The sequence below is a fragment of the Simochromis diagramma genome, unplaced genomic scaffold (genome assembly GCF_900408965.1).
Source record: "Simochromis diagramma unplaced genomic scaffold, fSimDia1.1 OVJJ01000320.1, whole genome shotgun sequence".
NCBI lineage: Eukaryota > Metazoa > Chordata > Actinopteri > Cichliformes > Cichlidae > Simochromis > Simochromis diagramma.
In genome coordinates this window covers 1,885,021-1,903,407 of record NW_024386773.1, presented here as the reverse complement: position 1 = coordinate 1,903,407, position 18,387 = coordinate 1,885,021, and the positions used below count along the sequence as shown (strand labels likewise).

The 18,387-nt window shown below is 39.8% G+C and overlaps 1 protein-coding gene and 1 long non-coding RNA gene across 17 annotated transcripts in view; both read left to right on the top strand.

The window, feature by feature from the left end:
• The first annotated feature begins 12,619 nt into the window (after positions 1–12,619).
• The window catches only part of cadpsb (Ca2+-dependent activator protein for secretion b), a 66,054-nt gene continuing 60,286 nt past the window's right edge, over positions 12,620–18,387 (top strand). For 5 of the 16 annotated variants that reach the window (XM_040002470.1, XM_040002468.1, XM_040002428.1 and 2 more), the window contains exon 1: positions 12,623–13,318. In XM_040002470.1, the coding sequence (XP_039858404.1) occupies positions 12,986–13,318 (333 nt within the window). In that variant the 5' untranslated portion in view covers positions 12,623–12,985. Of the gene's footprint in view, positions 13,319–18,387 lie in introns of all 16 variants that reach the window. The other 11 variants (XM_040002380.1, XM_040002387.1, XM_040002403.1 and 8 more) reach the window with 4 other exon arrangements.
• On the top strand, positions 13,325–18,023 carry LOC120715598. The gene is made up of 2 exons (XR_005691682.1): positions 13,325–16,782; positions 16,820–18,023. It is a non-coding gene; the product is annotated as an uncharacterized LOC120715598 (long non-coding RNA).

Sequence of the window (18,387 nt, the reverse complement as noted above, 5' to 3'; positions counted from 1 at the left end):
GAGGTTGATGCTGCAGTCTTGATGAGAAGAGACATGAAATCCCCTCCCTCGTTTAAGCAGAGATAAGAATAGTTTGGGTTTTTTTTGGTAATTCCCACGAGTAAAGACTGCTGCTTTGGGTTCTTTGCACCTCAAGTTAGTTTTTAAAAATGCTGTTTCTATGGAATGAGCCAGATAACTGTGGAGAGACAAAACAAAAGTCTTTGTTGTGAGACATTTTACAACATCCAGCTCTGTTTCAAATGAACTCTCATGAAGGTTGTCAGAAATGTCTTGAAAGGTCCAGTGCGTTTCAGCAATATAAATGTTTGTTGTTGAAAACTGCAATAGAGAAATTTAGATTGGGAAAAAACATCAGTTCAAATAGAGGTTGTTAGTCAATCACCTAAGGGGAAAGCGAATATCCTGTTCAGGAGGTTACATGAGCTCTGACCCACTGTGTCGATCGTTTGTTCTTCACTCAAAACAAAACTCCTAAGCGCTGGGTTGTTTTTAAAAAAAAAAGACAAAAAAAGGTGAGTAAAAACCAACAATATGGTGAATCAGTTTTTTTCTGACTCTTTAAAGAAAGATAGCCATTCACACTGACTTTCACAAGGTCTTTAGATCGTATGGAAACCCAAAAAGGTGCAAGGAGAACATGCAAACCCCAGATGACCAGCGGGTTTGATACCACTGCTGCTGTCATGCAACAATGATAGCCACTCCATCACTACACTTTATTGTAGGTCCAAGATGTATCCAAAAAAAGGCAATCAAAAAGGCTAATAAATAAATGGCATCCAGGGAGCACACAAGGGTGGCAAACAGGAACACAACCAGATCCTCACTCAAGACCGTGGCAGTTAAGTCTTTGTAAGTGTTATATTACCCTGCAGTACTTAAATGTTATTCTTCACTAATACTCATACGCTGTGAAATTATCTGTGTTATTCATGTATATAAAGAAAATCCTTCTGAAAATGTGAAAATGCTCAATAACTGACATAGCCCTACTATTGTTAAGTAGTCTCCCTCACCTTTATTTAAAAAGAGTGATTCAATTAATGCAATGTAATTGATGTCAGTGTTCCCCAAGCCTCACCAGCATGCACACAGCCTGAATAAATTCAACAGACCTCACTGTTAATCTTCAGGATGTAAAACCAAGAAATTACAGATAATCATCTTTTATTTAACACTCTAAAAGATGGATTTCACTGCTAGAAAGTCAGTCACGTCATGGAGCTATAATATTGGGATATAAAATGGTAACCCATACCTGCCAATAAAATAAAGAGACAGCTGTGTTTTAAAGGGGCTTGAAAAGAGGAAATGACCACAATGTCTTGCCGGCCCTCTCTTCCATTATTGTTCAACTGGTAACCATTAGTAGTTTTGTCACGGTTGACGCTGGCCAACCGTGGGGATGTAAGGAAGGAGGACCCAGGCGTGGAGCTCTGAATGCAAACAGTGCATTTATTTACAGTGAAAATGGAAAACACAATAAATCCTCAGTGCGTTCCCGACTCCTTTGACATGTCCTCTTCCCAGTGCTAGTGTTCCTGTCTCCGCTTCTCAGTGTCTGAGCACCCCGTGCTCACTACTCTCTCGTCTCCACGCTTCTCCTGGGGAACTCAATCAATCAATCAAAATTTATTTATATAGCACATTTTAAAGACCGAAGTACACCAAAGTGCTTTCCAGTAAAATCCTGATACAGATAAAAATCACAATATAAAATATAAATTACAGATATAAATAAAATATAAAATAATTACATAATCTAAATGCAAAGCCAGATGTAAATTACCCTAATTAGCCTTAAATGCCAGGTTAAACAAATACGTTTTTAGACGTGATTTAAAAGACTGAATGGAATCTGATGTGCGAATATGAAGAGTATTCCATAACCTGGGTGCGGCAACGGCAAAGGCACGGTCTCCTCTGGTCTTCAGCCGAGACCTAGGTTGCACTAAGAGCAGTTGGCCCGATGATCTTAGTGCTCTCTGAGGGCTATACAGACAGAGGAGATCAGCTAGGTAGTCAGAAATAACAGAGAGGCCACCATCAGACACACCACCATACAGCAGACTAAACTTAGTAACTGGTCAAGAGACTAACGTGAAGCCATGCAATGATCCAGCGTCGGAGGGAGCTCCACCACACTCTAAAGTAACTCCGCCGACTGGGCTTGATCAGCTGTGTGATGGTCTTCAGGTGTGGCCAACGACCTGGCAGGGCCACACCTACCAGGCCTGAAAGCGCCTGTAAACAGGTGCTCCCAGACACACCCAGACACACACACACACCTGCAAGCAGGGAGAACGAGGGACAGCAACATCAAAAACACATATAATAAAATACAGGTCCATAACTGCTCAGAGACCCTGGATCGCTCAGATCCAGGGTCCCTGACAAGTTTGTATTAGGCTGGTGTTTATTAAGGTTTTTTCTTAGTTCACTGCAGAGCAAGTTAACCACAAGCCCTTTTCACAAAAGATATGCTGACATTTCTCAGGAGGAAAAGCATAAATAAATGCCAAAATGTCAGTTTCGTGAACTGTGTGGATCATTAAGTGGATGAGAAACCAAACTGCAGAACAAAGGACATGTAAACAAAAGGCTCATTGGGGGGGCTGATGCAAAGCCCAAAACAAAACAATGTCCCAAAGGTGATCAAACATATCCAAATTTGACCACAAAAGGAATTAGAACCACTAGGGATCTATCCAGGAAATCTCAGAGGAATGCAGGCAGACAAGCAGGCAAGCTACACAAACAACACAACAGAGAACAGAGAGAAGACTGAGGCTTTAAATAAACAGAGGCGTCACAGAGGACTGGACACAGCTGTGTCAAGAGAGACAGGTGAGGACACAAAGACAGTCAATGGGATGAAGTCAAATTCAAAATCAGACATGATTTTAACAAAGTAAAATAAGAAGTAACTCACAGAGCAACCGTTAAACACAGACCCGAGGCAGCTAAGCACAAAGCACACACTTCACTAATACTAAACTAGGATTAAATATAACAACTAAAAGGCTCAAAATGCAAGTGTAACTAAATAAACAAAGCAAGAAAAGAGGCTCAGGATGAAACCAAACAGAAAACGCCTAAAGACACAGAACTCAAAGAATATGTGCTAAACATAATGTAAAACGACAGAGGGGCGGTTAGAGTAATAAATACAGAACATTAATGAACTCAAAAAGAAAACAAGGGAACACAAAACCAAAGATTCAAAAATATAACAAAGGACCAATCTGAGGAAAATATGTCAACACAAAATCTAAACTATTATCTTCAAAACAAGACTAAAACCTGTGACTCATAGCATTTAATCAATAATGGTTAACGTCAGGGTTTAGCTCCTTCAGTTTGTTGAGGCCAAGTGTTGCTTTGCTCCAGAAAAAATGACATCTTAAAAAACAAGAGTCCCAGTCCCCAGGGGGAATAAACGTTTGGGAGGACTTGAGCCTTACATTTGTGTCCCCATGCAGCTGATATTCCAGCGTATTCCAGCTGCCACAGCGCAAAAGCCAGGGAACAATCTATGCCAAGGCCATAGATATGTGAATTTTAACAGTCATGTTTCACCTAAAATACACATCACATCTTTGGCCATACTCATCTTCAAACGCAGCAGCTCAGAATACTTTAAACGACCTTTTATCATTCAGCCAACAGGGGGCAGTACTTAGCCACGGTGATGAGAAGAAAAATCTCTCGAGCTGCAGTGACGTGTTCTCTTCCTTGATCCGTCTTCTCGCTTCAAAATTCAGTTGACAAATGTGTCAGCTGTATGCACAATAAGCTAAATGCGCTGTAAGTCATCTGCTGCTGTGTGCACTGGTTGGGTAAACACTATCCTCCAGTGGGTAAGAGGACTGTGCTGGCCTAACCTGGGCTTTTCTTTTCGTCATGTAAAGTGGTGAGGCTCCAGCCTCTCGCTGCATTATTAATGAATCTTTTTCTGGCATCACATCCCTTCTATACTCTGAAAACTGTGGGAGGAAGAGACAAGCATAAATCTGGCGGTTGTCATGAAGCCTCCACCTATCAAGGCGCCAAAACATATATAATACACTCTGAGAGCCAAATGAGTTGAGTGCAGGTTGTTTTGTTTTTTTCCTGACGACTTATCTGGAGCACACAAAGATACAAATCCAGATTAACCCAGAGTTAAGACTGATTACATTTAATGTATATGAAAATGTTCTCTGCAGCCTTATACTTAAGAGAAGGAGCTTAAAACTATGCATGCTATATACTGTAAAAGGAGTTCATGCCACTAACCTTTGCATTTTTAGCTGTTAAGAAAAATGCTAATAAAACAAAACACTGAATGGGCTCTTCTGAACCTGCTGGGTAGCACTTAAAATTCACTGCAAGATTAATGTCAGGAAGGGAACATGAAAATACTAAAATTACGATTTCTAGTTTTTGGCCAAAGGGGTTTGGGGGCGGCGTGGAAGGCCGGGTTATGTAAAAGGATTTGTAGATTGGTAATTTCCTCAGAATAGCTTTCTCTTTTCTCCTTTCCATTTTAAACTCGTAAACTGTTTCCCTCCCTGCAATCCATAAGTCCTCTCCACCGTATTACACTTAAAACAATATCGGCTTAATCTGAAAGGGCTTAAAATCCCAGTTTCCCTGGATGTAAACTCATTCCTGGTGAAATTAATCGTCATCACTTGCTGGGTGCAAACTTCCCTAAGAGACACGGCTATCGTAGCTGGAATGCTGACACTGACCCTATTCTATCAATCTCGCATTAAAAACACTCCGAGCATTTAAATATTTCAAAGAGCTCCTCCAGAGAAGCTCTGAGTGTGCGTGTGTGTTGTATGTGTGTGCCATTTTCCTACTGACAACCACTATTGAACTTAAAACACCAAATGAAGACTGTAGAGCTGAATGACATAAACTCCAAGTTAAATCTGTTAGTGCAAAAGTAATCCCGTCTTTGTTGTTTCACTCCATTATTTACACTGTTTCAGAGGATGTAACATCACGTGAATAAAATAAACATGCTCAGTGTCTATATACCATAGAGAGGTTTGAGAAACGACTGAGGTGAGAGAGGGAAGTTATGAATATATCATCAAGCAGTTAGTCTGAGATGTTTCCACTGTGCTGCACTGTTTGGTGCACCGCTGTGCAGTTTACCTATCCAGTCTCTGCTAGCTTTACAAAGAAAAGCACTGTGCAAAAGAGACACACGTGTCTATGTACTTTAAACAGGTAAAATCGACATTGACCTGGCCAGCAACAAAGACAGGTCCGTAGTGTTTTCAAGGCTTTTGTTTGTGTGGTTATGATCTTTGTCCTTGTTTTCTTGATAGCTTTCATTAGGTCTTTTGATGTGTACTTTAAACCTTCAGTGTAAAATCCCATTTGAGAAAGCGGCTGTCAAGGAAACATTCACACTGGCATCAGGTGTGATGATGAAGTCAAGCAGGTCCTCAAAGAGTATGCCTGTAATTAATATTATGTTTCTAAGATAGAGTCAAGGATAGTTCAAATGATTCATCTCATCTCTACAAAAATCTCTGCTCAAAGTCACACATGGTCATTTTATTTACTCCGAGGGTTTTCGTTTTATGAGTTATTTGACAGATGTGTTGATAAATGTGAACACGGCTGAAGTAAAAACAAAAAATAAATAAAACATTTTGTCTGGTGTTGATTTGTTACGTGAGCAGCACATAATCTGAAACTGCATAAAACTCAGGTTCAAAGTTCAGTATTTTGTAAACAACAACAGCTGAGAGAAAGAAAATCTCACCAAAAGGTCAGTGCTGTGCTTGTTTTGGAGCTTTCCGTGATGTCACATGCTTTTCATCACCAGATGTCCTGCTCAGTGAATTGCAGATGTTAAAAATCAGTCATTTATTCTTTTTTTAAATAGTTTTTTGGCTAACAACAGATCACATGGCTGTTTGAATTTGACAAACTCACCGACAATACATTTTTGGGCAATTGCATAAGTTTTGTAATTTTTACTCTTCACAGAAGATTTTAAACCAAACGATAAAGATAAAGTGCAGACTTTCAGCTTGAATTCAAGAAGCTTAACAAAAGCATTGCATCAACTGTTCAACTGCAGCCATTTTTATACACAGTTCCTCATTTTCAGAGGCTCCAAAGGAATTGTGCAATTGACTGATAAATTATTTTATGGCCAGACAAGCCTTGTTCACAAGTTGTTACATGAAAAGCTTAATAATTAAGCAGAAAAAAAGATTTTCCACGTTGATTCCAAGAGTTGATCTTGCATTTTCACTGAAATACTCGAAATCCAAAGAGATTTTGATGTCAGTGAAAGAATGCATGATTGGGCTGAAAATCCAAAATAAACCAATCAGCAAAATTTAAAAAAAAACAAAACAAAAACTTAGGAGCACCCAAATCCAAGTTAGTGTAGCTCAGTCATCAACTAATTAGAAGGTTGGTTTTTGAATCCCTGCACCAGTCTGCATGCCCAAATATACTAGGGCACACTCCATGGCCACTCAAGAACAAGAAGAGCAGATTAGACTTTGCTGGTGAAAAGAGCCTGCACAGTTCTGGAAAAAGAAATCTCAAATAGATGAAACCAAGATTAATTTGAGAATGATGGCAACAGAAAAGTACGGAGCATATCACATCATCTGTCAGACGTGGTGAAGACAATGTTATGTCATGAGCATGTATGGCTGCCTGCAGAGCCAGGCTGTTGACAGGAGTAGCAGGAAGGCCTAACTGCTCTGTTCAGATTCATCTGAAAGCTAAAAAATAATGATTGGGCAGCATTTCACAGTGCAAATGGATAGTAGCCAGACCATCTGAGATAGTAGCCAAGTCAGTCACCTGAACAATGCAACAGAGCAGCTTTTCAAGCTGAAAGACTCACAAACAAGCATCAATTGAAACTAACAAATTAGCAAAATTATAATAATAGATTGCATTTATATAGCGCTTTTCAGGACCCCTCAAAGCACTTTACAATACCACTATTCATTCACTCTCACATTCATACACTGGGCTACAGATACAGTTGTAGCCACAGCTGCCCTGGGGCAGACTGCCAGACTGCCATCACCAGTAGGCGGCAGGTGAAGTGTCTTGCCCAAGGACACAACGACTGAGACTGTCCGAGCCAGGGCTCGAACTGGCAACCTTCCGATTACAAGACGAACACCCAACTCTTGAGCCACGAATGCCCCTATATCATTGGCCAAAAAACCTATGGACCTAACTATAGTCATACTCTGTGCTTCCCAACATGTTGTAGATTTCCAGCTTCCTGCCTCACTGTTTAGATCACTCGTGCCAGTCTCATAAAGACACTATTGAAAAATTTATCAAAAACTCAACAAGAGACTGTCCTCCCAGGAAAAACAACTTCAGTCGTTTCAGCCTCTAATGAAGACCTCTAATGACTGCATTTATTATCATGGGAGCAAAGAAGAAAGTTCTTCTTCAAACTTAAAGTTTGTTTTTCATGTTTCCAAGTGTCAATACCAAAAATAAAACTTTGAGCTGTAACAGAGGAGAAATCTTCAAATGCTTAAATTTTTGGGGCAACTGGTATCTCAAACTAAAGTGAAGAAAAACAATACTGCAAATGTTTCCTTTAAAACACAACAAGAAGTTTTTTCTGCACTTTCAGTTACATTATAGTACCCTGGAGAACATCAACATTTAATGTGTACACACTCTAGCAGAAGTAGAAAAGTGGGGTGAAGAGCATCAGTCAATAATTAATGTTTAAAAGGTTTTGAAAGTTCTGCTGCTGGTTTTGGTGCTAAACCTCTCCAAGGGCTCTAAAATGTGTGCAGAAAACCGAGCCGTGTCAATGTACAAGCACCCAATGAGAGCTGGCAGTGGTCTGTTGAGGACTTAATGAGCTGAGGACTATGGGGAACAAAGGCAAATGTCATGCTTGGTATTAACATGGACAGGCTGTGCGAGTAAAACCTGAAGAAGAAGGACAGTTAAATGCCAAGTCAGGGCAACAGAAAATACGGGAGTCCTTGAAAGCATGGTTACTTGCTGCTCAGACACTTAAAGAACATCTGGAATAGCAGCCAGTCAGTCCAGCTGTCAGAATCAATTAAATCACAGATGAAGCATGCAGGCCTGCTCATCCTCCGTCCATGCTGAGCTCACACTATATGGGCTGTCATGGATGTTCTGGATCTGGAAGTATTATAAGAGTGGGCAGGGAAGGTAAACACAAACCAGGGTCAAAAGGACAAAAAATAGTAAGGAAAGATAATTTTGCAGCCAAACATAACCTAAAAATAAAGTTGGTTTCCTAATTCTGAGGAAAGGTCAAAACTACTCAGTCAACACATTCAGAAAGTCTGCTCACAAAATGTTACTACTTTGCACCACTTTTTTTATATGGAATCAAATTAAATCTTCACACTTTTAATTACTCTGATTATTTGTGAATTTGTTTCCATCTAAACCTAAATAAGCTACACTGAAAGGAAAAAAAGATTCTTTACTCTCGATAAACATGAAGCAATAATTCTGAGTCAAATGCAAATGCAAAGGTTTATTCATTCAAATAACGAATCACTGAGGGATGATGTGCTTGGTATAAACTGGATATCAATTAAGTAAATTTCTTTAAATGTAACATTTTACATTGTATTTTGAGCAGATTTTTTTTTATTATTTCAGTGTGTGATATATGTGACTCTCCTGAATTTGAGTTGAATTGTTCAGTACCTAAGTAGAGCAAAACAAGGGTGAGCTGACAATTGTAGAGCCAAAGAAAAACCAATTATATTATAAAAAACTTTAAGTAGTGGAAACTTTTGGGTATTTTAGTGCGGCTACTTCTTGAATTTTAACACACAATATTCTTGGCAGTGCAGGTTTTATTATAAAGTATCCTAGCTGCCCTGTCCTAGACTGTAGTACACATACACTTTTGATACTGACTTTGATATAATTCAGTTATTGTGTTTTGTTGTGTGGAAAGAACTTCTAACATAAGGAGGTTTTGCAAGTTCTCTCATTCAGCAGGGAATGTTAAAAAAGATTGAAACTTACCAATTTGGCATTTCAGAAGCTATTATACTCCAGATTAAAGCATTTTTTTTCATGTTTTTGTTTTCTAATTTGGTTATATCATTATTTATTCAATAGAGTTTGTCCATTATTTATAGTTTTTCATTATTTTTGAAAAGGTAAGATAAAAAAAACATTTATTTATTTATCCGTTTAACATTCAGTTTAATGGTGTCTGTTGAAAGTTAGTTGTTTTGTGTGTTTTTTTTATTTTCCTCATGTGTGCATGTATCTATAATAGAAGGGAACAGTTGACAAGCAGATATTCCAGCCTGCACCTCAAAAATAACCTTGCTTTCTAAGATACTCAAAAATGTAGTTTGTGCTGTTATGGGGTTGCAAGTTCTTATTGCCAGGGTTGATTTTGTGTTTTACGGACTCTGATCTGTTATTTAGCATTCTCTGCTTTTGATCATAATCTGAGTTTTGTTGTTTGGAGTTTTTTGTCTCTATTCTTGTAACGCTTCCTTGTTTCGTTTTTTTTTTTCTTACAGCTTTTGTTACCTGGTTTTCTGTTAGATCAGTATTGTTTTGACCCTGGTGTTTTACTCTAGCCTTCCCAGGATGGAAAGACTAGACAAAGGCTTCCTTTTGTGACTTGATAAGTCTTTGCCTCAGTTAGTGATTCCCTGTTTAGTTACTTCCTGTTTGATTTTGGTACTCTGTTTTTGCTGACACCTTGTATTTAGTTTTACTTCCTCCCTGTCGTTTCAGCCACGAATCCCACCAGCTACCTCTCCCCTAATTATTTTGTGTACATGTTGTTTGAGCCTCTTCTTATCATGTTGTCCACATTTCCGAAGCATATTCTGGATGTTTGGCTTCCTTGTTATCTTCTGGATTGTGAACTTTGTGACTTTGTGATTTTTTAATTTAATTTAATTTCTGCTTTTTTTGGACCATGAAGTATTAAAGCTTGTTTAAACTTTATCTCTACCTCAAGAGTCCCACATATGTCAAACTTTGTCGTTTACACAGAATTCTGGACATTTAATGCTGGCACTGTTAATAATAATATGTACATCAAATGCAAGAAAAGGACTTACTATTTCTAAAATGCCCAGATGGGACACTATTTGGACTAAATTGGGCCAGCTACACATGACACATTACAGTAGTTTTATTACAACCCTGTATGCATTACAACCCTGATGTTGGATGAGAGAGTCTGGCTTTCAGCCACCATTCATTCCAAAGGAGATCAGGGCCAATCAAATTCTTCTATAGCAAATTCATCCAACAGAGCCATAATACACCTTGATTTCATCATGTCCAAATGGGCTTTCTCAAGCTGAAGCATTTAGATTTCACTTCTCTGGAACTAAAAAGGAGGCTCCTAGGTTCAAGCCCACAACATTTTCCCCCAAAATTTAACTGGCACAGTGGAGAGAGGCAGGTAATGTTATCCTGGCATTTCAAAAACTCAGATTTATCCATCAAACTGTCAGGTAGAGAAGCATGAGTCGTCACTCCACAGGACAAGTTTCCACGGTTGCAGAGTCCAGCGGAGACATGCTTTACACCGCTCCATTCAAAGCTTGTCAGTCTTCTTGGTGATGTAAGGCTTGAAGGCAGCTACTCCGACATTAAAAGCCATGCCACACCTGGCTCACAGTTTTTGTGCTGATGTTAATGATGATGTTTACTCACTATGAAGCTCATCCCTCGGTGACCCCTCTTTGTAACTTTACTGCCTGAGTTGCTGTGGTTTCTAAACACTTACTCCTTTGCAATAACACCACGTACATTTGATGAGGGAATATCTAGTAGGGTAGAAATTTAACAAGCTAACATGTTGCATCAGTGGCATCCTATTAGAGTAACATGCTCAAATTTATTTAAGTCTTTAGAATGACCCATTATGTCTTAGTCATCAAATTTGGCATTCTGAGCAAGAGATGTGGTCCAATACTTTTGTCCACATTGTTTTTTTTTCGTTACCGTAAAAATTTTGTCTTTGTCTTTGTACTTTATTTTTAAAAATTCTTGATGTATAATTCATTTATCCTTTACTTTAAGGCTGCCAGTTTTTACTTCCTTGTTCCACAGCACAAGTAGAACAGCTCCCAATACTTACAAGGGATCTTAGGAATCAGAAAATATTTTTAGCTACCGAAAACACCCTGAATTTAGAAGAACTATGGGGTGAATGTTCAGAAATTACACCATGAGTCAAGGAACATAAAAGCAAATATGTCCTCTTCTTTTACTTTAACAGAGCCTTTCCATGAAATCTATTTTTTTGCTTGTTGCCATATTGAAGACAAATATTAAGTAGACTTTACACAGAGTAAGATCTAAAAGACTGGGGATGATAACCATTCCTTTCTGCTCTACTTACAGTGAAATCGAAAGCTTTAAAATCTGTACAGGAAACAATTTTTTTTTTTTTTGTTAAACTGCTTCAGAGTTATCAGTACAGGTCTATGTTAAGTACTACCATAAAAGACTGTAAGACACTGCAGTGAAGGCAAATTGAAGCATTTTATTTGAGAGTTTGTAGTTCCAGTCAGGATTAACAGGTCAGACAAGCACATCTCAGTCTCACACTCAGGAAAACTGTCTCACTGGCGGGGAGTTACTATAATTATCAACAAAATGTCAATACTCTGAGCCTCAGTATTTAAAGCTAATGCTGTGAGTACTGGACTGGGGTAGGGTTTCTTTGGGGGGGACTGCTATAAATATTGCATGGAGGACGGATGAAGGGAATAAAAATGTCCTTTTTCCCCTTTTTTATTAAGAAAAATGCACTTCACGAGGAGAGCAAGCCATGTGTCATATAAATGCGGTCGGACTGTGCTTCCAGTATTGTAGTGTCTGCAGGATTTAAAGTATCACGTGACTTTTCGTGTGCTAAGCTCTGGCAGAACATCACAGATTAGTGTTGCACGAAACGACTTACTACAACACATCTGTACTGTAACACAGCCAAAACGGTGTTTTTGTTTTTGTTCTCTTTTAAAGTCCGATTCACATTAAAGATCAACGCGTTATGCAGCATATTCACACTGGCCCAGTAACTAACAGTGAGTCAGACACCTGGGGGATTCTGTTCAGCTTGAATAATTAATTCCTGTTTAGTAGAAGAAACGCTTGTGTGGTGAGATTTCCTGACAAGGGATGCCAGCACGCGCTGTAACAATTAATTTGTGTGGCTTCAGAGAGGTCGCTCCGTGTTGCAACCCCACCCTTCGACAGCACACGGCATTTTACACCCGCTGTTCTGCATCCCGTGCGCGGCCCGTGCACTTCATAATGTTCCCCATTTCAGTCAGTGACAATATCAGAGAAATCCGGTGGCAGCCATCTTAGGTGTGCCACTGCGTGAAGTTATGAGGGGCTACACTAAACGCGGAGCCGCGCGCGCTTCAGACTCGGATCTTTGCTTCGAGTGCGAGTTCAGGACCACGGCCAGCTCCGGTCGACCGGGTCCCAGGCTGGCAGGAAGGAAGAGGCCATCTCCCGCTTTCACCGAAAAAAAAGGAAAGGGGGAGGGGAAAAGCCGATCTCGTCCCCTCACATATACACTACAATCCCTCCACCCCTCCTCTCCGACTCTTCTCACCTCCCCCTCTCACATCCGCAGCAGCGACTGGCCAATAAAATACCGAAAATACGTAAGCACCGACGAGTGCTCGGCGCAGGCGGAGAATGGTCAGTGTGAAGCAGACTATAGCTCTTCCAGCATTACTCGTATACAGCTGACATCCCTCAGCCAGCGAGTACAACCAGGGCCTATCCCTATCTCGACTTCAGGCACATCCTGCATTATATCTATGCACGGGTAAGACAGCGGCTCGGCCATCATCTGGGGATATATACATATATATATACATATATATATATTTAAAACAATAAAAAAAAAACCCCAAACAAACTCAGTTAGTAGGTTCGGATTTCTGTATAGGCGCACCACTTCTAGTGCAAGATGTTAGATCCGTCGTCCAGCGAGGAGGAATCTGATGGGATAGTGGAGGAGGAAAGCAAAGAGGCAATGGCTCCTCAGGCCGGATCCCGCATCTCCCCGAGCAGGACCAGCGAGAGCTCGGGTGGACTAGCGCCCAGCAGCAGCCGCAGCAGTGCCCGTCCTACTAGCCCGAGCCCCTCGGCCGTCAGCGAGGAGAAGGAGGATCTGGAGAAGCTGCACAGAGAGGAAGAAGACCGCAAAAAGAAGCTGCAGCTATATGTTTTTGTCATGCGATGCATCGCTTACCCGTTCAATGCAAAACAGCCCACAGATATGGCAAGGCGGCAGCAGAAGGTAAGAGCACCCGGTGCAAAGGCAGAACTGATAGCCACATGATGACGAAATACCTCCTTTCATATCGCAGATGTTGTCATTGATGACCTACATAAACCAGAGTACAGGTCTGGCCACTAGGCCCTATCCGATAGCGCATGGAGACAGCACGGTGCCAGTGAAAGCACCGTTTGTTTGTTTGACGCAAAATGTTGAATTCATGGAGCATGACAGGAGCATATAAAGGTGCTTCGAGTGTGCTTCCTGGCAGTGAAGGGGACTCGTGGTGCTGCAGAGCTGCTGGCTGAGTGCAGTCCATGTTCCTCCAGCACTCTAGCTCGTAGATGAAAGCAGCCCAATAGCCCAGCAAGCCCATTAAGTGAAAGGGCGTTCAGGAGATGGTGGATGGCAAGTCACAACAGGACAGTGTCATTGCTCTTGTTGGCCTACATTTTTACCGAAGTCCCGATGTCAATTAGATATGCAGCTGTATATTGCTCTGTGTCCTGCCTGCTTGGAGGATACCCAATCCCAACCGTTTGCGCCATCACTTATCCCGTCAATTTGGCCTCCCAAGGTGACTTTTAGGCACAGACCTCTTGAGGAGGGTAGCTTAATGGCCTCTCTTCTCTGAAGATGAGCTTTGCTCCTCTCAGTGGCCTGTAGAAAATTAATTGCATTAAAACATTTTCAACGTTGACACATTTTTAACCTTTTACTATTTATTATTATTATTATTATTATTATTATTATTATTATTATTTTAACAGGACATTTATCTTATAAGATTTATATACCTTAGCTACTGTAAAGGACAGGGCCCACACCCTGGCTTCTCAGGCTGCTATGTTGGTCCACTGATGTTGATGCCAGTTTTGGGTCATGCTGTCCTTACTGTCAAAGTCACCATGCACAGGCCTACTGTGCTGAGGGGAACGTTCAACTGATTGTAAGTTAGGATAATGCCCCTTGTATATTTCCTTTGCTGTATGCAGACTATCTGTTTGACTGACCTGTCAGTTATGAATTAAGAAGCCTCTGTATGGATCAGCATGTTTTATATAGAACTGCTTGAATACTGAAACCTTGTCATCACATTGCATGACAGTATCAGGTTCCTAAATCTCTCCTCAGAAGGAAGAAGTTCTTTGTTACTCACTGTGGTCAGGAGGCTTTCAGATGAGTCATTCATTTTGGTCGCTCATTCATTTTAACACCATGAATACTACTATGGAAATATGCATTTATAAGTGCTGCTTTCATTTAACATGCAGACAACTTGTCTTCCTCTGGTCACTGTTAAGCCATATGGTCTGAATTTTCTGCTGACTCATGCACAAGTCCATGTAGGAGGCATAAACTGCAGTGTTTCCGTCCATTTGTTTGTTTGTAGTCTGTTGAGCGTAGGTTACTGATAGTCTAATGCACGCCTAGTAATGCACTTTCATATCTGGTTGCTCAGGCAGCCACAATTCTCAGCTGTGGGTGAGTGAATATCCGAACAAACAATCAAACCAGGAACTCAGAGTGTGTCTGTCTGCCCACAGTCTAGCTGGTGTTTCTGATTTGATCCAAACATGGATAAAAATCACACATTAAAATAATTGAAAAAAAAAAAAAATCTCAATTTTAGGCACAGTGAATTGGTTCAATCCAATCACTTGATGAGCATGGCTTATAACACAGAACTGTTAACAAAATGGGGAGCACCAACATCTACGTTGATTACTTTGAGGCAGTTGTGTGCATTTATAACATCATGGAGTTAGACAGTAGTTCACTGTCTTTTAATTATATTTCTGTCTTGGGTGGATATGGAGAAATAATTTATCACACAAAAAGAATATTTAACATTTGTCTAATTACGTTTCTATGGATTCATCTTAGCCATGAACCTCATGTGAATGTGGGCTCCTCAGATGTCCATAGACAATAATTTATTAAGGTAATTCCTCACAGTGTTGGCAGCACAATCTAATATGTGCCCTATTACAATTTTAGCTATTATAGATTAGTCACAGAAAAATGATGAAGCAATTTCTGTAATGAAAAGACTTAAAGGCCTCAGCAAAACATGTGGAGCAGCTCCATGATAATCCGTTATTAGAAGCTCTGGCACACAAACAGCAGTGATGGGCTATCACAGAGAAACAGGCCAGGCTGTAGACTGTGCAAGCTCCACTGCTGCTTCTTGAAATATGTTGCCATAACCTTGTGGAAGATAAGCCAACAGGGCAGGAACAGGAAGGTGACTCTTTTTCAGGGTATAAAAAGTAAATCTTACAGTACAGTCTGAACAATGTTTTAAAAAAACAGCAGTTTGTTGCTGCTCACTGCTGGCTTGGGTGAATGTGCATGACTGAGTGGTGACACATGTGTTTGCTTAAAAGGCTAAGTATCTTGGGACCCACACAGCGAATGTGTTGAGTATTGAGGTTACAGACAGATTGCGTTGGTACAATTTATGAAATTTTAGCATCATTGTGATGGTCCCAGAGGGCAAAAACCTCTTTCATTCAATGGGAATAAACTGCACACACAGAGGAGTTAAATAAATAAAATACAAAATACCAAATTTCCCCTTGTGGGACAATTAAAGGATTATTCTATTCTATTCTATTCTATTCTAAAGACATGTTGGCAATACAGTAAAATCACAATTTTGCATTTTGTTTTCAAAGTATAATGCAAAAAGAAACATATAGGTTTAGAAAAATATGACTGTTTTTAATGGCTAGCAATGTTGATCTGATGGTTGTCAGCTTGTTTGGTTGGTCAGTTTGACTTTAGCCAGAAAATGTAAATATTATGTAACAAGTGTTTGGTTTTTAATTGGACTGCCACTAAATGTTTGTTAAAGGAACACCTACCAAATGTGTCAATGAGAGCTTAACTTGTTGATGTGTACAGCTCAAAGCACAAGAAACAAGCAGGAACGAAATTCTGCTTTGATTCAAAAATGTAGCCAAGGAGAATAAAATGTTTGCAGTCTGATTAATCAAACCAAGACTATTTGCTTTTATAGATCGCAGTTTATGTTGATTTTCCAAAGTGAGTAACTGTCCATGTCAGAATTACAAAGTGTGATTCCCTTGAAGATAATCTGACCTAATCAGTTCATCTGTCAGCAGGTTCACTTAATAGAGTTCCTCCTGGCTCAGCATTTTAATACTATACAGTATGCCATTTATACTGTGAGGGAGAGGGGCTGTGAATTGTACAGCAGGGTTTGTGATGTGAATTTGAATTAGACTGAAGTGCAAACCGATGTTTGCCACACAGGTGTTTGCAGTCATGTTTGCAGAGAACTGTGGGAGTTCCACTGTGAACAACTTTTCAATGAGTGAAAAAGATTATTGTAAATCATCACGTTAACGTTGCACTTGGCTCACAGATTGCAGATCTGTCTATATGAACATCTAATTTTTTCATTGGTGCTTTTGAACAAAAGCATCAATTTTGCCACTTTCAGTTTATATTTCTCAGTGTTTCATTTTCGTTTCGATTGTTATCATTTCTGAGGTTTAATCTTTCATTAGAATGTAGGACCATTTGTTTAGGGGCCAGACTGAATATGTTAAGAATTGGTATAACAACGCAAACACTTTGTGAAAGCAGTTGATTTACTGCCATGCAGACGTTCCTGTATTAATAGCAGCTGCTGTTAGCTGTGTAAATACAAATTATACACAATTTCAGCTGCTATTTGTTTCTTTAAAGTATGGTAATGTTTTATTTTTGTTAACTAAATCCACTTAATCACACTGACTTTCAGTTTTTAGTTTACTCTAACTTTGGCAAAAGACAGGAGATTATCAATATCGAAACAATAACACTGGTAGCGGTCAGGGTGTTTGCATAGACGTTCAATGTTTATCATTGCTATTGACAGCTGCTACATTTGTTTATTGGATAATTATTGTAATATTCACGATTCAAGTGACTACTGCACGGTTTTAAAAACTGCACTGTGTAGTGTGCATTCATCTCTTTACTCAGTGGCATGTATATTGCCCCTATTTCCTTCTATTTCTACCAAAAGACACCAGATTATCTGAATGGTGAATATGTAGATATAAACAACTCAGAGTGAACTGACAAACCTCAATATATTCATAAGACATTCAGTCATATGTGCAAAACACAGTGGCACTAAATGGAGAGCTTAAGTATGGCACTGAAATCATTTGCATTATTATGTAAGATCGCTGAATGGTGTTCTGCTTGAAATTAAAAAAAGACATCCTTCGACAATAAAAGAAGCTTCGCTGTCAATGGCAAAGTCAAGCATTGAGCTGAAAATAAAACATGTCAGTCAGCGCTTGAGAGCTGATAATAGGAAAAATTGTTCTCTCCCATTAAGCTGCAGTCTTGGTAGCATGTTTTAGCACCGCTAGTATAGGAGAATAAAGGTGTTTATTGACGGTGCGGATAAGCAAGTGAATTCAGAAGGGGTGACAGCTGAAAAGCAGCAGGCGAAATACCCCCTCACCCACGATCTGTGCAGCCACGTGTAAATTATCACAGCTTCTCAAATTAAACATCCTCTCTATGGGGACATAACGAAGGAGGGAAGCTTAGATCTTATTTGTCAGAATACTAACAATGTCTTTTCCTAACAGCGCTGTACTTTGAAGGCAAGAAATAGGGATCAAATTGAATAATACGTGCTCTAGTAATAATCCAACATTTTGGTGTGATGCTCACATGACAGGTGCCATGTGCTCAAAAAACAGGCTACCAAAATGCAAATGTTAGAGCACAGAGTCCTGGCATGTAAATGCATGGGAGTTTAAAGCTGGTATGGATGGCATCATGTGAGGGATTATTCCATATAGGTGGGAAGACGTGAGCGTGATCTGGCTTAAAAGCAATATCCCACGTAGTATTTTATCTCCTTCAATGGCTCTCAAAATACAGGATGTGCTTGTTAATTATACTCTCATGTGTCCTCACCCAGGCTATGAATTCTTGTTGGCCTTTCAAAGCAACAGATACATTTGTGCCAACGAATGTTAACCATCAGTGTGATGTGAGGCAAGATTTGTCTGGCTGAGAATAGCTGTTGTGTCCCAACACTGCATTCATGC